Raw genomic sequence first — 25,684 nt, forward strand, 5'->3', positions numbered from 1 at the left:
CACCCCCCCTAAAAATTATAAAGAAACAGGAGAGGTCAAGAAAGGAGATTTTTACGGGGTGCCTGGCTGGTTCAGTTGGTGGAGCATGTGACTCTTAATCGTGGGGTTATGAGTTTGGGCTCCATGCTGGGTGCAGAGATTACTTAGAAAAAAAAGAGATTTTTAAAATGACTAATCAAATGGTCAATTATACAGCAAAGATGTTCAAGAAACAAAGATGAAATAGATAAATGATATTAAAGAAATTAACTACAAATAACAATTTAGGTGCAGATTTTATAAGAAACGGATAGCAATGGATTTAAAAACAAATGACGTTGTTTGTATAGTTTCCTTTTGCCTGACTTTGAGTAACGTAATAAATTTTGAATAATGTAAATGCAATGATATATATAAACATAGAATATAAGTGTAAACCGATACAATTACTTTGTAAAATCTTTTGCATCACCTACTAAAGCTGAACACGTGCATATTCCCCAGGACTTACCGATTCCACTTAGTTATATACCCACCAGAAATGCATATATGTTAAGCAGAAGATAGGCATAAAAATGTTCCTAGTAGCCCTAATCATAGCAGACTAAAAATGGAAACAACCTAGTTGCTTATCTAGAATAAAAGGATGCCTATACTGTGGCATGTTAATTCAAGGAAAGAGTACACACCATTGAAGCTAAACTGCAGCTACGTTAAACAACTTACTGTTTTTCTATTATTTTTCTGGTATTATCTTTTTTCTATATATAGATATTAACAACATCTAAAAAGATAATACCAGAAAATAATAGAAAAACAGTAAGTTGTTTAATTGATGGTGGTTCATTACATGGAGAAAGTAACGTGAATGCATACTTTATATTATATACAAGTGGACTCTAGATGAATTTCTGACCTATATTTGAAAGGTCAAGATATAAAGCATATAAAAGAAAAAGGATAAATATCTTTGCAACTCCAGGCAGGAGAAGATTTTTCTTAAGTAAGACTCCAAGGGCACCTGGGTGGCTTAGTTGGTTAAGCGTCTGACTTGGCTCAGGTCATGAGCTGACAGTTCTTGAGTTCAAGCCCCATGTTGGGCTCTGTGCTGACAGCTCAGAGCCTGGAGCCTGCTTCAGATTCTGTGTCTCCCTCTCTCTCTGCCCCTCCCTCACTCACACTCTGTCTCTCTCTCTCTCTCAAAAATAAATAAACACTAAAAAAAAAAAGGGCTGCAAAAGAAGTAGAAAGTATGAGGTCAAAAAGAGTGGGGGGGAGCGGGGAGGCAGAGTGGTTTGGTTCAACAAAAGTCGGCTTTTTCTTGAAAAATAAAATATCCATGGACAAAGTTAATGGTTAGATGAGTAGATGAGAGACAAGAAAATGATTAAAACTTAAACTTTTTTTTACATAGGCTTCACTCCCAGTGCAAAGTCCAACGTGGGGCTTGAACTCACAACTCTGAGATCAAGACCTGAGCTGAGGTCAATAATTGGACATTTAACTGACTGAGTCACCCAGATGCCCTGATAACTGAAACATTTAAAACCAATATTCAACTAATATAGAGAGTGGACTGTATACAGCACTCTGTAAATCAACAAGAAAAGGGCATAAACTTAAATGGAAAATGGGCAAAAGGTTATGACCAGGCAATTCAGAACAGAAGCTTGTGTAAATGTGGTAAGAGATGCTCAAAATCACTAGCCATCAGAGAATTGAAAATAGCAACATTGATATTAGCACATACTAACGATGTTGGTAAAAAATAGAAACTTCAATAATACCAGACTTTGGTGGAGATGTGCACTAGGTGAGAGTGGAAATTGTGATTGCCATTTAAGAACAATCTTGCAGAATTTAAATTGTCTGCTTTCCCCGTGTCCCTGCAACCATAACTGAAAAATTATTGCGCAGACCCATAAAAGGACATGTGGAAGGATCTTCTTCGCAGTGTTGTTTGTGGTGATAGAAAGCCATGTGTCCATCATTAGGGGGGTATATAAATAAAATAAAACACACACTAGTAAGCAGGCAGCATTCAGAAGAAATTAAGGCAAAGTATTGGATAAAAAAAGGAATATAGAGAATGAAATGTACAGCTTTGGTGACCATACGTCTCCGTTTATCTAGGCCGTTCCAATTCATACGTGCTGTCCCAGCAAAAATATTAATAGCACTATCTTTCACTGTCTATAGTTTACACAATATATTGTATGGCCATCTTATCCGTGAATACTAAATAAAAAAAAAAAACACTCAAAACCACATTATTTGTTTTTGCTACACACATATCTAAGGACATTCATTGGGAAGGGGATTTATATTAGGATGACAAATGAGACAACGGAAATAAAATAAAAATAAATGAATGACACCACACTATACAACTAAGTATAAAACACTGCTCTTTGCTCTAAGGTAAAAAATGATTCTTGACTATAGTTTGAAAAAAATTAAACACTTACAGTACTTCTGGTACTAAAAATGTGGTAGCTTGGGCTGTTACTGGAATACCTGTGGAGGAAAAGGTCAAATATAAATATTAAAACTAATTTCTCCTCCAAATAAGAGGGATTGTATAGCAAACCCTTAAGCTGACATAAGTGCAGAGGGAAGTTTTGCATATGACAGAGGCAATATTCAATAAATGGAACTGGAAAACGGAACTGGACTCATAAGGAGAAAGAAATGATTGCAGCCCTACCTTAGATCATTAAAGGAAACCAATTCCGTCGGGATACGAAATGTCAAAAACAAAATGTTAACGCTCTTAGTAGAAAATGTAGGTACATATCTGTTAGACCTTGAGCAAAGGAAGAATTCGTTCAATAAGACATCTACCCTGAATTTTGACTGCAACTTTGCACTAATTATCTCAATGAATTTAGTATCGTCCGTTATGAATGTAGACCAGGGGGTGTCAAACCATGCCTTACAGGTCCAATTCCACCTGTTTGTTTTTATAATAGAGATTCATTGGCGCACAGCCACATCCCCTGGTTGGCTATTGTAAGGGTGTGCATGAATCCCTAAAATGGCAGAGTTGACTGCATCATCTGTAAAGCCCCAAGTATTTACTACCTGGTCCTTTCCAGAAAAGTTTGGTGACCTCTGGGGTACAACATAAAGTTTATACAACACCTAGAATTCACAGGCCATCCTTAATAATATCCCCTATCCTTATTTATTGATCCATTGTTTGCCAGGCCTATGCTGGGAGCTAAATATATCTTTGCATTCAAGCCTCACGACAACCCCGTGAGGCAGGTTTCATCTTCTTCACCTTATAGAGGAAAAAATGGAAGCTTACAAAGCACCAGAAACCATCAACCACCTAGTCATCCTAGGGAAGTGCCCTCGCTCCCTGCCTCCACTCCCCGGTGGTGGCGACTTCTGGGTTCTCGTTTGCTCCGCTCGTCTCCGGCGGAACGAGGGCGCGGCAGGAGGAAACGAGTGTACGGATTCGCGGGGGCTCAGCTGTGCACCCGACAGCCACGCGAAGTCACCAAGACCCTGGAGTAGCAGAGCCCTAGCACTGCCCCTCACTCCCGCCCCATTCATGGAAAACTGGCGGAAGGGGGCGGCGGGGCGCCGGTGCTGGGGGCCGGGAGCTGGGGCTCGGGGCGCTGGTCCGCAGGGGCGGGTGGGCCAGGACGCCAGGGCGCGGGGGCGCGCCCTGCCCGGTGTCCCAGGGCGCCTTGGGCGTCTCTCTACCTCCACAGGGCCGAGCCGCAGCAGCTCAGCCACGACAGCAACACCGCCACTCCCTGGGCCGACATGGCGCCGGGATGGCGTCCGCCCAACGGCCCGGGCCACGCCCACCCTGCCCTCGCGCGCTCCCCCGGGGTGCCGGCGGACCCGCCAAGGAGGTGCCCGGGGCCCGGCGCCGCAGGGCGGGGTCGAGCCCCACCCGCGAGGGCCAGCGCGCAGTACGCATGCGTGCCAGCGCGCCGCTACCTGCGCTATCCCTGAGCTTGGTAGTTGGTTGGAGGAGGAAACGCAAAACCAGACGGGAGGAAGGGCAGAAACCGTGCTTTTTGGGAGTGAAAGAGCAAAACCACTCCGGAAAATCCCAGTTGACGGAACGAGGGTGAAGCTTTTAAGTTCCTGCACCCTTTAGCCCAAGTCTTCGTTGTGACTGTACATAAATATTGCAATAGCGAATACATATCTGGCAGTGCTTTCCAGGATCCAGCACTCTAGAAGTGGTTTTTAAGTTCAACAGAAATGAACAGTAACGGGGACTTATTGAGCACCTACTTTAGGCCCAACGCCACCTCGTGCACTTGAGTACAAGGAAATATGACACCTTTCTGGTTTACAAAGGGGTTTGTAATCCGGTGGTAAAGCTAAGATAAACACCACAATTTTCAGTTTTCTAATTTATGTTTATTTGTTAGTAGACCAAATAATCTGAATCCTTGAGTGCTGCAACTACCTTTACTCCTCCTTACGTCCTCAGTGCCCAGCACCATCATGGTTTGTAGTACGTCCTCAAGGCTTACCGACAAGGAATCATTGAATAAAACCAGTATAATACTAAAATACGCTCTAGGGACCATTAGAGAACGTGATTGTGTGTATACGATATGTATGTAGTAGACATTGCATTTAATGTTTACATGAGACTCTATTCGCACTTTTTCCCGAAGCATCTTTATATCAGAATTAGCTGTCATAGTTAATTTGTGTTGCAGTTGGAAGAGCATTAGATCAGCAGGTGATACAGTTTACTCCAGAAGCTAGGCGCGGTTCAAACACTAAAGAGTGGAATGTACAAAAAGGGCCTGGGTTCTGGGCTCTCTCGGTGCCAATTCAGCCCGCACTAGAGCAAGTTAACTTTTAAATCCTATAAAATAAGGGTAAGAGAGTATTACTTCCCTTACGTGGTTGTGGAATTTAAAAGAGCTAAGTGCATCACAATATTTGGCACAAACTGTACATCAGTATTCTCCTCTTCTCTGAGCCTCTGTTACTAGTGTGTATAATGAGAAGGGTTGGAACTTTACTTGATCTCTAGACTTTCAGTTCTAATGTCCTCCATTGCTCTACTTTTGAGTTTGCCCTCTTTGATCCCTGCCCCATCTCTCTTACTTCCAGGCCTTTAGTTTCCAGTTCCAAATCTATACATTTCAATTCCATCCCATTTGTATTTTGGAATTCCACCCTTTGAATTTCGCACACGCTATCTCGTCGCTGAATAAAGACAAGTCATTAAAAAACAATTTGAGGACGAACGCTTGCAGACGGCAGGACACCATGGCCCCAGAAGACGTCGCCTCCGCCCAGAGCGTTGCATGCCGGGAGTTGTAGTCCGACGCTCGAGCACGCACCTCCGCGCCTCTCCAGTTTGAAAAGCGGGACCAGGGCGGATGGGCGGGGCGATGAGGCGAAGCGCGCTCGAGGCCCCGCCCCCGCCCTCTTCCGCTCGCGGGCTCCCCCTGGGGTGGCGCGCCAGGCTGCGGAAGGGGCGTGGCCTCAGTCCCGGGTGGCGGCGGTTGCCGCCACCGGGGCCTCTTCCTGCGGGCGGTGCTGCGGCGGCCGGCCTGCGCGGGGCAGTCATGGTCGCCCCTTGAGTGGGCTGTGGCGGGGAGCGGGGCGGGGCCTGGCTGGAGAGGGGCGGCCCGGCGGGGGCGGGGGCGGGGCCGGCCTCTGGCTCCTTCTTCCTCCGCATGTGGCTGGCGGCCGCAGAGCAGTTCGGTTCGCGCACTCCTCGCCGCCCGCGCCTCCTTCGGGCTCTCCTCGCGTCACCGGAGCCATGGCGTTCGCCGAGACCAACCCGGCGGCATCCTCCCTGCCCAACGGCGATTGCGGCCGCCCCGGGGCGCGGCCCGGCGGGAACCGGGTGACGGTGGTGCTGGGCGCGCAGTGGGGCGACGAAGGCAAAGGCAAGGTGGTGGATCTGCTGGCGCAGGACGCCGACATCGTGTGCCGCTGCCAGGTGAGGCGACCGGGCTCTGACGCGAAGCCGGGCCCGAGAGCGCGGGCGCGGAACCCGGATCCGTCGTCCAAAAGGAGGTGTCACCTTGAGGTTCTCTCCTGCTCGGAGCTGCGGCGACGTGGAGAAATGGCGGGAGGTCAGAGACCCCTGACCCGAGGGGTTGGGGTGGCTCTGGAGGAAAACGAGGGTTGACGGGGAGTCTTTGGGAGACGCGCCATGCCTCGGGGGCTGCAGTTTTGGGTGTGGGGGGCAGTGCCCAGCCCCGGGTCTGGGGCCGGGGTGGGGACGGGATACGGTCCGAGTTTGAGACGCTCCCGCCCGAGGGAGGCCTGCTCCCGACTCCGGGCGGAGACCCCGCGCGGCTGCAGCACGCTCCCTCCCCTTAACCCACCCACCCAGCCGGGGGAGACCGATGGAAGTGGGGGGGGGGGCGCGGAATGGATTGTTCCGAAGCGCCCGAAAAGCCGCTCGCCACTCCCCCACCTGCAGGCCCCCAGCGTGCAGACCTTTGCCTCCTCCCGTCCACTTTGTTGACACGAGACCCCAGCCTCCGGGCTTTGCACAGTTAACGGCCCCGGGTTTTGACTCGGTACCCCGTGTATTCATGTTAAGGGTAGATTATTGTTACTTGTTGGTCCCAGATGAAAGAATCCCAGCTCCTCTACGAGTGAGGCAAATAATGCGCGGATGTCAAATGTGGTATTTAGAAATATTTACATTGTTACGCTCACACGGAAAGTGAACTTTCGGGAAATGGAACGGTAATGTACTTCCTACCCGGAGACACGTGGTTTTCAGTGTAAGCTTTCTTCTGATTTGTCGGTTGCTTTGAAGCAGCCTCTAGGCTACGCCTTTGTGAAGGCTCTTAGATAACTATTACCAGTTTCAAAATTCGAAGTGGTTGAGCAATAACCACTTTCAAAACAAATTGCGATGTATTTGAAATGAACTGCTGTTTACCTCGCAAGAAGGTAGGTCTCTTCCTCGTGAACATGGCACAGTATGATGATGCCATGCTGTGTATGTTGTAACAAGTTAGTAGGCCCACTCGATTGAAAGCGTTCTACCTGAATGTCATTTGAGCAAGCAGAAACAAAGTAATCACAAGTACAGAAAAAGCTAAATGCAGATATTCTCATTTGTCGTGGGGTTTTGTTTTGTTTTGTTTTGTTTGCATGCAGAAACTCACCCTGCCCATTCCTTAGCCAAGATAGTCATGGCCTCTTAGTATTACCACTTAGCACCACCACCACCTCTCCCCACCTTCAGCTCTCTCTTCGTCCGGCCCTCTGGCGACCCACTTACCTTACTTACTGCCTTACTCCTAAGCGTGTTTCCATGCAAGTCCTGCCCCACATTGCCTTAGGAGCTGCTCCAAAAGCCAGCTTTCACCTTGCTTTTGTCTTAAAATCAGGTCTGGCCATGCTACAGGGAAAGAAGAATGAGAATACCTAACTCTTGCTGGGTAGAAAGGGAGAGAGGCTGGGCCTCTTTGTCCCCTTCCCTGTCATTCCTGCCGTCTTCCTTACCCAGAAATAGTAATGCTTAGGCTGAGTAACATTATGGGTTGTCAGAAGGTTTGGAGAATGTAACGTTGAAGAGCATTTATTCTAAAAGATCCCCGATTTTAGTATTTCCTTGAAAAATAGTAGAATGAATTTGTATACAAGAGAAGGTGTTTCTGTGTTGTTGTGAATGTCCTCTTGACGAAGGTCATGGACCAATCTCATCTGATGCCCTTGGAAAGCCTAGAGAGAAGTGATTGAAAAGGAGCCAAGTTTGGCTTAAAACTGTTAGCTGAAGACAGAGGAGGAACATTTGTGCAGACCTGTTACGCAGACGTTCGCCACCTGTAAACTTTTGACTGACCGCAATCCTTATATAATTCTAAAATCTTCATATTCTAGTGCCTTTTAAGAGCTCATCATTGGAAGGACTCTTACTAGTTTTGTTACTGAGAGTAGTTACGTAATGAATAGATTTAAGCGTCTCTCTTGTGATTCACCTTGGTAACTTTATATTATTTGGTCAGCCCTAGTAAGCTGACTCCTACTTACTGAAATTCTCCTGGCTTATAAAACTGAAGAATATGGAATGTTGAAATTCTCAGTGTATCTAGAGCGCTGGGAAAAGTCAACGTTGGAAGACATTTGTAGCTTGAAATGCCTTGTTTGGTGATTTAAGTTTTGTGTATTACTGGAAATCTATACTTTGTTAGAACTTGGTACGGTTTTTATTGATCATATTTATGCCATAAACTCGGCTTGTGTACAGGTTGTTTCTCTAGAAGTGGTATACAGATGATGTGTTCATGGTTTAACAATGGAATCATAAAGGAACTTTTTCCAATTTAAAATAAAGTTTTTGAAAGAAAAACTGACCTTGCATTTAACTATGTTAAATATATCAAATGCCTTATTGGAAAGAGTAGATGCAACACTAGTGGCATTTTCATCAACACCGTTAAGGCCTGCATTGCAGATTCAGGATTTATACGGAATTATTTACAATTTGGTAAATTCTCTAGATCCATAAATCAGTACGTAGGGCTTAACATCAAAGAACAACACTTCCTGATATCTTAATTTTAAATTGATGTCTTTTAAGGAAAAGCCGTACGTGTAGGACCAACTCCAGGTGTATTTTATTTATCCAACAATCACCGAATGAGTATCTACAGGGGATAAAGGGGGAACCACTTAGCCCCAGAGTTAAGCTGAAAAAGGCAGGGATTGTGCCCACAAGGAGCTTACAGTCCGAGGGACAACTGCAACATAAGCAGGGATTGCCAGGTAGGGATTGGAGAAGGATACTGGTAGGGGTTTTTCAAAGAGTTAAAGTATGGGTGGGTGTAGGTCGGCCCCTTTCTGGCAGCATAAAAGTTGCTTTGTTAGGAAGTCTCTTGCTATCACCACCACCCCCACCCCCCCATCCTCCAGAGTAAACTGTTATACTTTATTTTCTTTATTTTGTTGAGTAGAAACTACAGAGGTTTGAACTGTTACCGTTTCTACCACTTGTTAAGCAGGTTTATTTATTGTTCTAGAAAGTCAGCAAGGTGGTCTTCCTTAACCAGGAAGTTGCCTGGGATCCGGAATAGTTAGGACAGTACTCTCTCTCTTTGTGTTTTTTCCCCTCAGGGTTTTAAAGTTAACATAAAGAAAAATGTTAACTAAAATTAATTAGGGAAAATTAATAAAGGGAAAGTGTATCCTGTCACTTGCTCTATATAAAAGCTTGCCATGAAAATAAATACAATGAAGAAAATGTTAATTTGTAGCTAGATGCTGACATTCGCAGAAGGCTCTGAAACCAGCTATTAGTAAGTTAAAACAAACAACAAAAAAAAGTATAGAAGACCTAACAGCAGCAAACTGAGACTTTGTCGGTGGAATGATTAGAAAAATTGAGAGATAATTTAAAAGGCATAACTAAAGTGTTTTTTAATGCCTTGACTTGATACAACTAAAATTACCTCCCAAACCACTTCCCACAATTTTGAAGGTGGTAAAGAATTAGCATTTAGGGTAAACTGTTTTTCCAGATTCATAATAATCGCTATCTCTGTGTCCCCTGTCAACACTTTTTATAAAGTTCATAGACTTTCCCAAGTACAGAGATGTATGCCAATGTGTGGTATACTTGGTTAAGTCTTGCTTTCTTGGATTACTGTGTTTTCCCTGCCAGAATATAAATTTTCTCAAAACGAGGATTTGTGCTTTTTTTGTTGTTGTTTTTTTCCATAGCACCAAGTACTCTGTGAGACAGAGAGGAAGTAAATCCTCAACAAATATTTATTAGGTGTCTGGATCACGTCTAGAAATTTCTTTGAGACCGGTAGCTTAACCCTTTCCTGTAAATTATTTTAACATCTCCCTGGACAAGTTAATTGACTGATGGCATGAGTTTAAGGTGGAATCCCCAGCATTCGTTGGATTAACATTTGTTACTTAGTATTTTAACTAGTACTTTTATACTGTACCGTTATGTTCAGAGGCTTTAATGGTTTATATTAAAGTCTTATGTCTTGTGTGTTTGAAGAGATAACTGATGTTTGTAATTTTTTGTGTGTATTTCCTCAGCATGTTTCGCTTGAATGCCGTGTCATTCTAGTAAAATAGTTTTTGTCTGCTGAGGGCAGTAGATCTGAAAATTTAGTTAATGAGGATATCTCAAGTTGTTTACTGTTTAAGCCTATTCTGTTGATATAAATATAGATAATATATAATGATATTATATATAATAGTACAGTAGGATATAACATGTAATTTGTTAATGTATAATCTCTATTTTTGAGGCATAAATTTTTAAATCATGAGATCATCTCAGTGACGTCTGATCAATATTATTTTCTTTCTTTAATTTTGGTGGGAATGGGTGAGTGAGTTGGGTAATTTCAAGTTATGTCTAGGACAAACTGTTGCCCAGAACAAATGTAGAGTGAAATGGTAAATTGGCATATAGTTACTGGCTTACTATAACCGGACCCACATTTAGCAGTATTATCTTTTGGGCCTCATGTCAGATTTTGACACTAAAGGTCAGTATGGATAAGCTACTCACCAATACGTAGAGATTGGTGACTGTCGGAATACTTTTACCAGTGGAAAAGAGGACTTTGAGGTATTCGGTGTTGGCTGTGGGCACCGTTGAGAACCGTCAACAGAAGTCCCTTCCCAAGGCGACTCTGGCTCCAACGTGGGATGGTTCTTTGCATTGAACCAACTTTTAATTCTGTGTAGTTCAGATTATTTAGAATTCTTCCTTAAAAAGTGGGATTTTTGTCTATATCAAGCCTTTTTTTTATTCATGAGAAAATTTTTTTTTTACTTGAAACCTGCCGTATACTTCCAGTGCATTTTTAAGAAAGTGTCTTTATAAATGTAATGATTGGGTGAACTTTGCTCAAGCATTTACAAAAGCTGCATCACACATCATTGGTTTATGCAGTTTTTGGTTGCGTGTCTGATCTTTCCATCCATGACCCTGGTTTAGTAAGTGTGTATATTAGGGCTTGGTGCCTAGCGTCTACACGCGGCTTGATGAGGAACCTAAGGTCCTCCCAAGCTTTTCATCATGTGTGTGACATTTATCTGCACGAAACTGGAAGGTAACCGTGATAACGTAAGGTAAAGAGAGTATCTTAAGCCTTTAAAAGACAACTGAGCAGTGTATATGTTTTCTCTTCCTATCTAGTGTGTCTGGTTACTGCTGAATAGTTTAACTGGTCGACTTACTGCTAGTCACTTAACCCGTTCTATTTTGAAATCATAAGCCAATTGCAATTAGATGAACGTCTTCCTACAAGACTAGTCATCCTTGTTTGTAATGACTTTCTTGCTGTGCGTTGACAAGTGTTTTAGTTTTGGCGTAAGGAGAAGTGTTGCGTGTGGAAAGACAGGCACAGGTCTGACGTTCTCCCGAGAAACCAGCCCAGGTCATCAGCGTTGTCTCAAAAGCCTGTTAGGTTTCTGAGATGCTTGAAGACTCGAGGCAAGACATAGGAACCCTTCTCTGCTTGCTGGGATGGTTCGGGGGCGCGGGGTGTGAGGCGTCGCTGCCCTCTCCCGTGATCCAGGGCAGGACCTGTTGTGGACGGGTGTTCACTTTGCGCTGTGTGGTCATAGCGCGGTGTTTCTGTACTCGGGGCAGGAAGGACAAAGACGCACAGACCGTGTGTCAGAGGCCTCGGTGGCCTGAGAAAGGCCTCCAGGCTTGCGCACAAAAGTGTCAGCCCTGGACTCTCGGGCGCCTGCTGTTGCTGCAGACGCCATTGTTTCGGGTTTGCAACACGGCGGCGGGGGGGTGGGGGGGGGGGTGTTGCCCTTTACTGTCTTCACCTCCGAGGTCACAGCAGGAACTCGGTTAGGGGAGTGATTTGGGAAAGAGGTAAGACCCAATAGCGAGCTGAGTTGGGAATCGGGTCGCTTTTTTTTCTTCTTTTCTTTTTTCGGAGTCGCTTTTGCAGACTAATGTCGTTTCATTTCATTCCCTTCCAGACTTTTTTTTTTTAATGTTTGTTTATTTTTGAGAGAGACAGAACGTGAGTGGGGGAGGGGCGGAGAGAGAGAGAGAGAGGGAGGCACAGAATGCGAAGCAGGCCCCAGGCTCCGAGGTATCAGCACAGAGCCCGGCGTGGGGCTCGAACCCGCAAACCGTGAGATCCTGACCTGAGCTGAAGTCGAACTTAACTGACTGGGCCACCCAGGTGCCCCCAAAACCTTTTCTTTTAAATCTCCCCTGGACCTTTGGAGCTTCTTAATTGGAAACTTGCACATACCACCATTTCCTGATCCAAGCTTTTATTCTAGGGTTGGGCTTGACGGCTCCGGCGGAAGGAAAATTAATTGTCTCCTTTCTCAGGCTTCAAACCCCAATTGGGAAGTGTACAACTGAGAACAGTTACAAAATAACTAAATACTGTTATACATACCATCCCTGTAGTGCTTCCGAGTTTTGTTCTTGACAGCATACATACTAACATTTGGAAGTTAATCATTTTTTGTATTCGGTTTATCACCAGTGCAAGATAGGAACTTTAGAGAGCCAGCTGTATGCATACTATATTGCAATTAGTTCCTGCGGTGAATCATTTGGAGTCTGTTGTTTGTAGCAATGGAGGGAGGCTGTCTTGGGCAAAATGGGGAATTGTTTGAAGCAAGGACGGGTTGGCCAGTCCTCAGGGTGGCCTCGGGTAAAGGCAGCTCCTGGGAGCTCAGGAGCCCGAACTGGCAACCTTTTTTTAAAGGAGGCTCCCTTAGGTTACAGGTGTCACTGAGCTACTGCCTTTCTCGCTACTCAAAATCCAATTCCCAAGAGGGGAGGATCTTGATTGGCTCAGGCTTGGTCGGATCAGGTTTCCCAGTCTGGGTCAATTAATGATTTGCAAAATAAGGAGTTTGGGGGGAGAGGGAAAAGAAGAGGGACGAAACATAAAGAAGGTGTAGCTGACGGAGAGTTATTTTATATAGGAAAATGCGCAATGACGAAATACTGGCTCTGGGTTATTCTTATTTGTGAATTGTTTGGTAACAGTATTAAGTATACTGTAGAGCCGCTGTTTTTCTAGAGGGAAGAATGTTTGGAATTAAATGGGTTTTTATTGGGGCACCTGGGTGGCTCAGTCAGTTAAGCATCCGACTTCCGCTCAGGTCATGATCTCACGTCTTGATCTCACAGTTCCTGAGTTTGAGTCCTGCGTCGGGCTCTGTGCTGACAGCATAGAGCCCACTTGGGATCCTCTGTCTCCCTCTCTCTCTGCCCCTCCCCCGCTCTCTCTCTCTCTCAAAAATAAATAAACATTTGAAAAAATTGGTTTTGATTAACTATAATTAAAATAGTGAAAATGGCCTATCTTAGGAATGGTTTATAAAACTTAAAGCATACATCAGAAACTTTGATTTTTAGGTTTGAGAACATAGCATTTTAGTTCTGCTTTTGCCTCCATCATGTTCTAGTTTATGTCAACGAGAGACATTTTATTCTGGGTCATTAAGCAGCATTTAATATTTTATTTACATCTAATCTGAAAGCAAGAATAATAGTTGAAGAGAATTAGTAAAATGAATACCAAATTAGGGGATGTTTTGTGACTGGTGAGACCTGATTGGATTTTCTTTCATAGGTTTATTTTTTTACTTCAATACAGTGAATTTGCATTTATGTTTGTTTTTATTTAGTTTGTTTTAATTTTTTAATGTTTGTTTATTTCTGAGAGAGACAGAGACAAAATGCGAGCGGGTTAGGGGCAGAGAGAGAGGGAGACACAGGATCTGAAGCGGGCTGTCAGCACAGAGCCCAATGCGGGGCTCGAACTCAAGAGCTGTGTGGTCATGACCTAAGCCAAAGTCAGATGCTCAACCGACTGAGCCACCCAGGTGTCCCTGAATTTGCATTTATTCTTGATATTCAGTATAGGAAAAACCATCATTTAAGGCATTATAAACTTAGGCTTTTTCTCAAAGCAACTTGCCACATAATATGCAGTTACTTTGTGTTCACACGGATTTCTTGTTTCTTGGGGTTTTAAAGGGTAAATCTCAGAATTTAAAATGTTTAAAAAATTAAGGCATCTGAGAATTGTTAAAAAATATTTTCTCTCTTGGTATCATTGATCTGGAGAACAACATTAATTGCTAGTCCACAGCTCTTTTGATTGTATGACAATTAAACACATTCTGTGTTTTTAGTTAAGTGATATAAAACATGCAGCTTTGATAGTTAACAGTAACTAGGACCTACATGTGTCCTACATGAGTGACTAGGACCATGTGTTACGGGAATTTAACAAAACAGCAAGAGATAGTTACTTGTAACTATTAATATGAATATATGACTAGTACGCTGTGGGGAGGGGGGATAATTCATCAAGTTTGTTTTGCAGAAATTTCGCGTTGGGAAGAGAGTAGCACATCTCCGTTAAAAGTAGACGATATTTCTCTCTGATCGTGTATACAGTGCTCTCTCGCCTCCCCAGTGCTCCTTATGAGAATTACTAAACACGATTAAATGTGTATGTTCTCGTTACTTGCTCTGACATGCTCGCGGAACTGCCCCTGTGACCGGCAGTGTGATCACAGACGTGGAAGCCTGTGGTTCAGACTCTGCCCCCCGAATCCACTGGAGGGTGTGGGGGGCGGGTGTGGTGTGGTTAGCAGTGGTGCGCGTATCGAAACCGTGTTTTGCTGCTTGCTAGTGTGCTGACCTCTCCTTGGACCGGTGTAGTCTGTGTTTGGAGACCGTTGCCTGAGCTCCCAAGGGGACTTTTGTGTATTGCACACCATCTATGAATATTTGAGGTTAACAGCCAAATAGACACTTCAGATTTGAAGCTGCCTCTGTCGCATTTTGTAAAACACGACAGTTTACGAAAGCTTATCTCCTGTATAGATCACCTTGTCAGGAAGCTCCTTATGAGTAACTCTCCCTCAGTTCACCTTAGGAATCTTTTCTGCAGAGTTGTGTGTTTGAGATTAGAAGCCGTCCTACCCCAGTTCCCCCGGGGCACTAATGACCAGATACGCTAACAAGCAGGCTTGCATTTTCTCCCCTAGCTCCTTAATAGAATGAATAAGCTAGGGTTATTCTGGGCATGTTTAACCATATTTTCTTGCTCAACCAAGTAGAATTTAAATGAGCTTGAAATCCTGTAGGAAGCCTGAATATAGGACATTGGTTATTGAAAGGGCTGATTAGTGTTTGAATGCGCTCAGCTGTTCACTAAAGTGTGCTTTTGAAGCCTTTTGCAGCTGAACTTTTCCAGCCTGAACCACCACCTGTAAACTTGGAAGAACTTAACAAATTAAACCGTCTCATCCCCCTAGCGTCATCTCTCACAACCCGTAACAAACAATCCGCTTTATTACGGTTGCTTCCACCATTACTGTCTGTCTTGGTAAAACATTATCTAAGAGAGTAGGGTTTGGTTACACAATAAGAACATTATTGGGCACTGCCGAGTTAATAATTGTTTCACCAAATGATTATATTAGTGTACCTATAAAAGTAGTTTTATGTAAATTAGGAGACTGACTTTAGAGGTCTACTCCAAAAATTGTGGCGTGTTTTTTTATCTTAGGCAAATGATGGATTAAAAAAAATAAACTGATTATGCTGAAGTAATAGTGCTTTACTAGTTTTTTTTTTGTCATAAAGTCACTAGTACTTTATAACAGTTGAGGACAAATTTCTTAGATTTAGGGATTTATAACAATTTAGAATTAATAACAAATGAGCATCTTCATAGGATCTCTTCGTAGGATCTCCAGAAATTTGAATGAGCTTTATACTCCGGAAAGATTTTTCCTGAAAGTTTGGGGGAAGGTCTCCTAAATCGTAAAAAGTCGCGATAAAAAAAGCTAATATTAGCATGAGGGATAGATCTGTGAAAGAAAAGCTATAAACACCAAGTAAGAATTGTCCTGTGAGTTATTTTTCTTTTAGGGTTCTATCAGAATTGGTAATAAACTTGCACAAGTGTGAAGTCATAATAAAGTGTGCACCAGGAAGTGCTGCTGTGACGTTGTCTCTAAGGACGACAGATTGGAAACAACCCAGATGCCTCTCTTGTGGGAAATAAATTCTGTATGGGACCATATAAAAAGCTGTACGGTAGGGCCATGAAAAGAATGAGGTGGTTCGGTTCACAAGGTGTGGAACGCGTGCTCAGATTTGCTAAGTAAAAGCAGGCTGCCCGGGAGTATACAGCTCCCGCCGTTTGGATGTGTGCAACGAAACAGGACGCAGATTACCTGTTGGCTTTGGCAAATTACCTCCAGAAGTTACACCAAAACCTGGTGGTGACTGGTAGGGAGGGCCTGGTGGGGTGAGGACTATGAGGAAGACTTCACCCCTACCGTGCATTCTTCAGAGCCTTTTCTCACATGCAGATGTTTCTTATTAAAACATAAAAAGTGGGGAAATACTGCCAGGTTCCCCCGGTGTAACAGTGAGGGAAGTGCTGCTCATCACTCCTGCTTCTGTCCTCCTGTGGCCTGCCGCCCACCTGTTTGCCTTCCAGACCTCACTGTCCGGTCTTTCCTTGTTTTGTTTTAAACATACCTGACCTAGACATGTACTAGTCTTAAAGCAGGCAGTTCTATGCTTTGTATTTGTGGAGAACAGTGTAAATAGGCATTTATTTATTTTTTTATTTTTTTGTGCAAGACCAGCCTTCTGGCAGGTTTTGTGAGTTCGTGATTGGTGATGATTTGGTAAAAAGTAAATAACCTTCATTTTGTCAAAAACAGCCTTGGGATAAAGTTAAACTGGTCATTCTCAGGACGCATAGTGTATTGATATTTTTTTTTAGTGTCCAACAAGGATGTTGTTAAATTTTGTATTTGTTGCAAACATATTCCTGGTTTGTTTACTTTAAGCTTTTTGTTAATATTATGTAGAAGTTTAAATATCAGTTGATTTGTGTGGGGTTTTTCTTTTTAATGTTTTTTAAGCTTAGAAATTAGAAAAATTAGGGCGCCTGGGTGACTCAGTCCGTTATGAAGCGTCCGACTCTTGATTTCAGCTCAGTCATGTTCTCTCTGTTTGTGACTTCAAGCCCCAGGTCAGGCTCTGTGCTGAGGGTGTGGAGTGGGCTTGAGATTCTCTGTGCCATCCCCTCTCTCTCTCTTTCAAGATAAATAAACTCAAAAAAAAAATTAGAAAAATTATGTGGTCACTTAATAGTCAGTCTCCTGTGAACCTAATCTGACCTCAGGTTTTGCTTTGTGTTGACTATTCTAGGCATCAGCTTCACAGAGTGGAAGTTTCACTATGGGGTTATAATATGTTTCTCAACTTTAGAGGTTCCTTGACCCAGTGTATTACTTTATCCAGAGATGAGCGGATTCAGGGATTGGTACTAAACACCCACAAGACTGACTTACACATTTACGAATTGGAGTCTCAGGATAGCCAGTATTGGAAGGAGTTACTTGGAGATTTCCTAGTTGATAGATAAGTCCGTGTAAGAATACACATTTCAGGTCACAGAGCTGCTTGACGCCCTTTTAGTACCGTGGGAATTACATGAATGTTTATGTCAAGTTAGGGTCGACATAACTGGATCGATTACTCTTTTAATCTAGGGATTTTTCTGTGTTTGGATGAAATATCACGGATAATTAATTAGATTGCTACATGTCCTCCATAATGCCCAAGCCAGAATAACTAATTGTTCCCTGTACTTCTTTTCTCACAATTTTTTCTCTTTTTAAGAGGGGAGATGTCTTTCTACCTTCTAGAAACCTGAATTTGTTAGTTTTCTAGATCCCGTCAGGAAAAATCAGGGTACTGTGGTGGGGGGAAGAAGAGGGTATAGTCAAACTACTATAAAGCCTCTAAAGAATAAGTGTTTGTGGGGCGCCTCGGTGGCTCAGTCGGCTGAGCGTCCAACTTCGGCTCAGGTCACGATTGCTCGGAGCCTGGAACCTGCTTCGGATTCTGTGTCTCCCTGTCTCTCTGCCCCTCCCCTGCTCATGCTCTGTCTCTCTCTCTCTGTCTCAAAAATAAATAAAACATTAAAAAAATAAAAATAAGTATTTGTGGAGAATACATACTTGGGTTTTCTTCAGTTATATTGACATTTTAGAAGAAATTACTAGTTCACTTTAGAAGGGAGATGTGTTATTTGTCATATTTATTGTCTGGGTCAATTTTCCCCTGTCTTATATTTTCAGGGAGGAAATAATGCCGGCCATACAGTTGTTGTAGATTCTGTGGAATATGATTTTCATCTTTTACCCAGTGGAATAATTAATCCCAATGTTACCGCATTCATTGGTGAGTGTATAAACTGAACCGTTTGGGTTTTTTTTTCCCTCAATTGATAATGGTGTACATTTTTGTTATCCAAGCTGATTTCATCTCTCACTGGTCAGATAATCACTGGTCCCTTATTAATCTTGACCTTGGTACCTTCTGGAATATACCTAACTCTGGCTATTTTACAACTCTGTCTTTTAGCACTAATACTTTTTGGAATAACTTGCATTTAACTGTGGCCATTGGCAATCTTAAATTTATAAAGTAGTATTAGATCATCAAATCAGCTTTCCAAACACTGATGCACAGTAAGAAATATAGGAGATGTTTCACGGATTGATGCTGAACCCTTATAATGTGATGTGATGTAAAGTTTTTTGGCCTAGTTTTTTATCTTTAAAAATGCTAATCACAACCCGCTAAATTGATTTTATGGCCACTAATAGGGTGTGATTCCCCAGTTTTAAAGGCATTGATTTAGCATCATCGTAACCTGGTTCAGTTTGCCTAGACCGACCTAACTAGGTTCTTTCAGAATAAGTTTCACTTTGTTTCAAAGAAATTTCAAATTATTTTGAATGTAATTTTAGTGTTTTATACTCTATGTGTATTTGCATTACACTACTGTTAAAAACTTGGAATCATTTCTGTGGTAACTCCCTGAGAAATCAGATATTCTGTTTATTAAGTCCTTCATTTATCTGCTATTCTAGATGAGAGTTATCATAGATGTCTATTTTAATATCATTATGTATATGTGTATTATAAGTATAAATATTTAAGGTTGGTCTTTTTTTTTTTTTTTTTTTTTTTTTTTTTTGCTTTCCTTTAGGAAATGGTGTGGTAATTCATCTACCTGGATTATTTGAGGAAGCAGAGAAAAATGTTCAAAAAGGAAAAGGTATGAAAGCCTGACTGCTTTGCCTGGTAACTGGTTTGTTTATTGTAAAGTTTGTTGAAAAATCTCACACCGGGCAAAACATTTTGTCTTATGCTTTAAATTTTTTTTTTTAATGTTTATTTATTTTTGAGAGAGACAGAGCACGAGTGGGGCAGAGACAGAGGGAGACACAGAATCTGAAGCAGCCTCCAGGCTCTGAGCAGAGCCTGACGCGGGGCTTGAACTCACAGATGGTGAGATCATGACCTGAGCCGAAGTCGGATGCTTACCGACCGAGCCACCCAGGCTCCCTTGTCTTATACTTTAAAATTGCATGTTGTTGTAGGACAAATGTTTTCAATGTCGGTTACATTTTATTCAGTATGATCAGTATTGTAAACAGAAGACAAACAGAATAAGGTAATTGTGTAAGCCCTGATTTCTTGACACCCAGGTCATCCATAGAGTTTCTCCTCAGGCTCCTGGAATCACTGTCCGTTCGCTGGTGGAGAAATTCCAGAGATTCATCATCCCCACCTCCCAAACCAAACATTAGCTTGTGGGAGTCAGGAAACCAGTGAGGTCCCCTTTGCACACAGTCAGTCAGTGTCGTTCCCGTGGGTTGTATAACCCTGGAATAAAACAGGGTTGTTTCTGTCCCTCCCTCCACATGAGGGAGATGCTCTTTCTATGACATGATTCACTCCCATCTCCTTAAGAACAATTTTTTTAAAGCCTTAGTTTCCTGCCTTTGCTAATCTCTTTGGGATTTGTGGAAGTCTGTTTACATTCAGTTTGGCTGCCTTGCTGGGCTTTGAGGGGCACTTGGCAACGCAAATAATAAATATGCAGTTGAGGAAAAGCACTGTTTGCCCTTAGCCTGGCTCGTTGGAAATACTCAATTCGATTTCGCTGTTCAAGTTTAAAAGTAGCAATCCAACCTCAAGTGTTCCTGACAGTTCGATGTGATGTCACAGAATCCTGGCTGCCTGCGACTCTCATCCCTCTTGGCTTCCCTGCATTTTTACCTACATGGTGCTGTCTCCTTTTAAATTCTTTAATCTTTTAAAAATTTTTAAACGTTTATTTATTTTTGAGAAAGACAGAGCACGAGCAGGGGAGGAGCAGAAAGAGAGGGAGACACAGAATCCGAAGCAGGCTCCAGGATCCGAGCTGTCGGCACAGAGCCTGATGCAGGGCTGAACTCACAAACCATGAGATCATGACCTGAGCTGAAGTCAGACGCTTGAGCCACCCAGGCGCCTCTAATCCCACTTTTTATAATTATCTTTTGGGAAAGGGTGCCATTCCCCAAATTAACTCCCTTTTCTTAAAATTCTTCTCCTGCTCTGCAGCAAATTTCCCCTCCCCTGCCTCTAACAAAAATGACATTTTCCCACCATTTGCTTCTGGATTCTTAGAAGTATTTTATGTGGCTCCGGCTGGCTTGAGTTTGAAGCGTTTTAGAGTTAAACATTTAAAAAGATAGAATTTGTGCATGAGTGTATATGTAATGAATGACTGGTCAGAACATTCCTGCTAAATATGTATCCCATACAGAAGACAAGATGTGTTAGTGATTACTTCCGTGAAAAACACTTTGAAACATTGTATCCCTAAAGAAATTAAGGTTTAAAAATTATACAAAGTGTTCAGTTAACCGTATCTTTTTTCTCCTTCCCTCTAGGTCTGGAAGGCTGGGAAAAAAGGCTTATCATATCTGACAGAGCTCACATTGGTAAGGGGCATAACATGCATTTTTTTATAACTGCCTTATTCTCAGAAAGTTATCACTAACTTCTGAGGAATTAGCTAAACTAATGAATGACATAAGCAGCATTTCATGAGAAACATCTCTAATTCTGTTATAAAATAAAGCATATTAGGGACACCTGGCTGGCTCAGTTGGTGAAGCATCTGAGTCTTGATCTCAGCTCAGGTGTTGATCTCAGGGTGGGGAGTTCTGGCCCCGCGTTGGGCTCTGTGCTGGGTGTGAAGCCTACTTAAAAAATAAAATAAAATAAAATAAAATAAAATATATAATAAACCATATCAAATATGAAGAGCATTTATTTGCACATTAATACGCATGTAAAAAGCAGGTCTTCTATCTGGACAAAATCTTGAGAGTGACTCTTTGTGTCTAAAATGTACCCATGTGGCTTTTCCAGTGGTTCAGACTTTATTCAGTGTAGCCTCCTTGTCCGTTGTTAGAACAAACTGGATTCTCAAATTAACTTCAAGCAGCACCAAGAAGTTTGAAGTTTGTCTCCTTGTTCCTGTCCTACCTTTGAAGGGATAGAATTGTTAGTTATCAGTCACGTGGTTTTGAGACACTAACCAGGAAAGAAAGAGAACTGACCGATGCAAGCTCTTAAGTTGCATTTTTTTTTTTTTTTTTTTTTTTTTTTTTTTATTTTTGGGACAGAGAGAGACAGAGCATGAACGGGGGAGGGGCAGAGAGAGAGAGGGAGACACAGAATCGGAAACAGGCTCCAGGCTCCGAGCCATCAGCCCAGAGCCTGACGCGGGGCTCGAACTCACGGACCGCGAGATCGTGACCTGGCTGAAGTCGGACGCTCAACCGACTGCGCCACCCAGGCGCCCCTTAAGTTGCATTTTTAAAAAAAACTTTTTTCTTATGTTTTTTATATTTGGGAGAGAGGCAGAGAGCGAGTAGGGGAGGGGCAGAGAGACAGAGACAGAATCTGAAGCAGGCTCCAGACTCCGAGCTGTCAGCACAGAGCCTGACGTGGGGGGCTCACGACCTGAGCTGAAGTCAGACACACACACACCGTCTGAGCCACCCAGGCGCCCCCGTAAGTTGTATTTAAATACAAAGGTCTCCTGAGGCAAGAGCTGCTCTAGTTTTAGCCTTGACCTCCATGTAAGAGCAGCCCCATCAAGTTTCTTAAGTATCAGCTAAGTAGCAGTGCCTCCAAATTACCAGCAGAGGCTGAGGCCTATGGCTAAACCTCAGTAATCCATTCAGATAATTTCTCTGAAGTGAACTGTGCTGGGCTGACATACTCTGGGGGTTTAATCTGCTCACTTCTAGCTTCTTTTCAAGCTTATTAGATCATTGACGTAGACCTTTCTTTTCTAATATGAGCATTTAAAGCTGCGTATGAGTCTCCTACTACTTGAGCTACACTCCACAAATACTGACATTTTGTACGTTTATGTCCATTCATTTGAAAATACTTTTTGGTGATTTTGACCCTCGAGTTATTGAGAAATACGTTTACATTTGTAAATATTGGATGCTTTTTCTGATTTCCCTTATTTATTCCTGACGTTGTTATAGACGGAGAATATACTCTGCGTGTGATCTCATCCATTTTCAATTTGTCTAGACTTGGGTTATGGCCTGGCATAGGGCCTCTTTTGGTTAGTGTTCGACATGCCCTAAGAATATGTGTTCTGTTGAGAGTGGGGTGTTCCCTAAGTGTCAGTTAAAGGGTGTTCACGTCTCTGTGTCCTCGCTGGTATTCTGTCTCCTTGCTGTCAGTCACTTAGAGGCACGTTGAAACCTCCAGCAGTAACTGGATTCGTCTGTCTTTTCACCTCTTGTCAGTTTCTGCTTTGTGTGCTTTGGGTGGTGTGTCTATTTAAACTTCTGTTTTGGTGGATTAACTTTGATTGTGATGAGATGTCCTCATGTATGTTGGTATACACAGGAATGTGCCGCAGTAATATTCCTTACTCTTAAGAACCAGCACACCTTTCTTAAGATCAGTGTTTGCAGGAGGTATCTTTTTCAATCTAACCATCCTTAGCTTATCTATATCTATATTTGCAGGGCATTTACTATACACAAAATATAGTTGGTCTTGCTTTTTATTCATTGTGACAATGTCCCCTTTAACTGGAGTGTTTAGATCATTTATTTCTAAATATAGTTAATTAACATTATGGCTGAATTTATATCTACTTTTTGTTTTCTATTCCTGCCATTGTCTTTTTCCTCCTTTTCCTGATTTCTTTTAGACTTAGTATTTTAAATATTATCTGCACTATTTATTGATTGATTAATTACACCTCCTGTTTTGTGAATTTTGGTAGTTGTTCTGGGATTTATAATATGCATCTTGAAATTTTTTTAACTGTTTTTATTTATTTTTGAGAGGGGGGGAAGGGCAGAGAGAGAGAGGGAGACACAGAATGTGAAGCAGACGTCAGGCTCTGAGCTGTCAGCACAGAGCCTGATGCAGGGCTTGAACTCACGAGTGGTGAGATCATGACCTGAGCCGAAGTTGGATGCTTAACCAACTGAGCCACCCAGGTGCCCCTGTAATATGCATCTTTAATCATCTACCTTAACAGGATACAATATTTAATCCAAGATTTTTACAAGGCAATGTTTCTTTTTTTTTTTTAAATTTTTTTTTTTAATGTTTATTTACTTTTGAGACAGAGAGCATGAATGGGGGAGGGTCAGAGAGAGAGAGAGGGAGACACAGAATCTGAAACAGGCTCCAGGCTCTGAGCTGTCAGCACAGAGCCTGACGCAGGGCTCGAACTCACGAACCACGAGATCATGACCTGAGCCGAAGTCGGACGCTTAACCGACTGAGCCACCCAGGCGCCCTCTATACCCCTTATCCAGTCCCTTGTGTTATTACTGTCCTACATTTCATGTCTACGTTGTTATAAACTCTACATTGCATTCTTAAGTTTTTGCTTTAAACAGCTAATTTTCTTTTAAAGAAATTTTTAAATGAGTCCATTGTTGGCCAGTTCTTTACGTTAGCATACTTAAGCAAGCATGCAGGGAACCATTACATTATAATTGCGACCTGTCGCATTGAAACTCCAAACAAAATTTGTAATGTAAGAGATACTTACCACCGATGGAAAGAGATCTGAGAAATGGCCGAGACTTTAAATTTCTTTAAACATTTGAAATCTAGGTTAGTTGGTGTCTGTCCTTTGATTCAGCAACTATCTATTGAATGGCTACTCTGTGCCAGGTGTAGTGTTGGGCACTGAGGATTCAGCAGTAGAAAAAATGGAGCGTGTGGTATAGTAGGGCAGACAGATGACAAACAAGATAAATCTGTAACAAACGCACTCTGGCATGTAGTGATGCGGTCTGAGGAGGGGGGAGCCACCTGTCGCATCTGGCAGTTTGGAGAAGGTGGGTAGCAATCTATAATTTCCGATACAGTGGCTGGGGATGTGTCACTGCAAAGATGACCTTTGTGTCATCTCCTGAGTAAGTTCTAGAGACCTCCTGTGCAACACTGAGGCTGTAGATGACCGTGTTCTCTTGCGACTTAACAGTCTCTTAAGAGGGTAGATCTCCCTAGTAAGTGGCCACAACTAATAAAACCCCCAAAACAACTTAGAAGAGCAGCAAGCGACGTGGGTATTCCGGATCCTGAAGCTCACGTGGGCATATTAATACAGTGTGACATTAATGGTGTTAATAAAACTTAACTATAATAATAAAAGATGGTGTTATTAAAACTTATCTACTGAAAGTGCATAATTATCTTTTATTTTAAAAATTAGACTGAGACCCCAAGGCAGCATTTTTTGTTTTCCTTATCTAGGCTGTGGACAATGGAAGACATGTTCAAATCAACCTCACACGAAGAGCGTTCTTTCAAAAACAGCGTTAGTGGGGGTATTAAGGCTCTGTGCCACGATGAGGCTTTATGAAAGTAATTACTCTGAGTTCACTAATAGCTCCCCGGGGCCTGGAAAAACCTAAGGAAACATTAGCTTAGTGGCAAGGTACTAAATTAATTTCTGAGAAATATGGTTTGCCTGCTTTCCATCAACCATTTATTTGTGGTTTGCAAGTTGCCACTGTAACTTATTTGGGCATAGAAAATGCAGCAGATACTTAAATGCCAAATGCTTTTTTATTCGAAAGAAATAGCTCACTCCAACGTCTCACTTTGGCAAAGTCTGAGTTTTAATGAAACAGCTTCTTAAGAACTGTTCGGGCTCCTCTAAAGTAAATAAGAATGGTTATTAGCTGTACATGGTAATAAAGTAATCCCTATAGTATACAATAGCTATTGTTAGAAATAAATAACCATTTTAACATCTCACACACAACAGCAAAATGCACAAAAAGTGTACACATATTTTACCCCTTTAATCAGTGTCTGCCTTCTTAAACAGAACCTTTCTAGTGCCCGAAAAAGCTACTTTGCTACCCAAGCGTGTAAAAGACCGATACACTGACAGCTGTAAGACATTGATGAAAGAAAGCAGACGCGAGTAAGTGGAAAGATGCTCTGTGCTCGGGGATTGGAAGAACCCGTTTTGTGAACATGTCCGTCCTACCCAAAGCAATCTACACACTCAGTGTAATCCCTATCATATTTTTCACAGAAATAGAAGAAACAGTCCTAAAACTCTTGTAGAACCACAAGAACCAGGATAGTCCAAGCATCCTGTACATACAAATACTGAATCTTTATGTTGTACGCCTGGAAGTAGTGTTCTAGGTCAATATATTTCAGTCAAACAAACAAACAAACAAAATCACTCTAATGACCTTTCCCAGTCCTTATCTACTCCGTCTCACCAAGGGAGACCGCTATTCTCTCACTATAGATTGGTTTTGTCGTCGTCGTCGTTGTTTGAACTCGATACAGATT

At 42.5% G+C, this 25,684-nt stretch overlaps 2 protein-coding genes across 5 annotated transcripts in view; one reads left to right on the plus strand and one right to left on the minus strand.

Annotated features, from left to right (window-relative positions):
• Positions 1–3,822, minus strand: part of CATSPERE (catsper channel auxiliary subunit epsilon) — a 201,574-nt gene extending 197,752 nt beyond the window's left edge. For all 3 annotated transcript variants that reach the window (XM_047841280.1, XM_047841279.1, XM_047841278.1), the window contains exons 1-2: positions 3,697–3,822; positions 2,448–2,496 (exon numbers count right to left, since the gene is read on the minus strand). In XM_047841280.1, the coding sequence (XP_047697236.1) occupies positions 2,448–2,496; positions 3,697–3,761 (114 nt within the window). In that variant the 5' untranslated portion in view covers positions 3,762–3,822. The remainder of the gene's footprint in view (positions 1–2,447; positions 2,497–3,696) is intronic.
• A 1,806-nt stretch (positions 3,823–5,628) lies between these two features.
• Positions 5,629–25,684, plus strand: part of ADSS2 (adenylosuccinate synthase 2) — a 36,979-nt gene continuing 16,923 nt past the window's right edge. The window contains exons 1-4 of one of the 2 annotated variants that reach the window (XM_047840614.1): positions 5,629–5,923; positions 18,100–18,202; positions 19,017–19,085; positions 20,752–20,802. In XM_047840614.1, the coding sequence (XP_047696570.1) occupies positions 5,741–5,923; positions 18,100–18,202; positions 19,017–19,085; positions 20,752–20,802 (406 nt within the window). In that variant the 5' untranslated portion in view covers positions 5,629–5,740. Of the gene's footprint in view, positions 5,924–15,964; positions 16,034–18,099; positions 18,203–19,016; positions 19,086–20,751; positions 20,803–25,684 lie in introns of those variants that run through there. The other variant, XM_047840613.1, reaches the window with a different exon arrangement.

This window comes from Prionailurus viverrinus, chromosome F1 (assembly GCF_022837055.1).
Source record: "Prionailurus viverrinus isolate Anna chromosome F1, UM_Priviv_1.0, whole genome shotgun sequence".
NCBI classification, from domain to species: domain Eukaryota; kingdom Metazoa; phylum Chordata; class Mammalia; order Carnivora; family Felidae; genus Prionailurus; species Prionailurus viverrinus.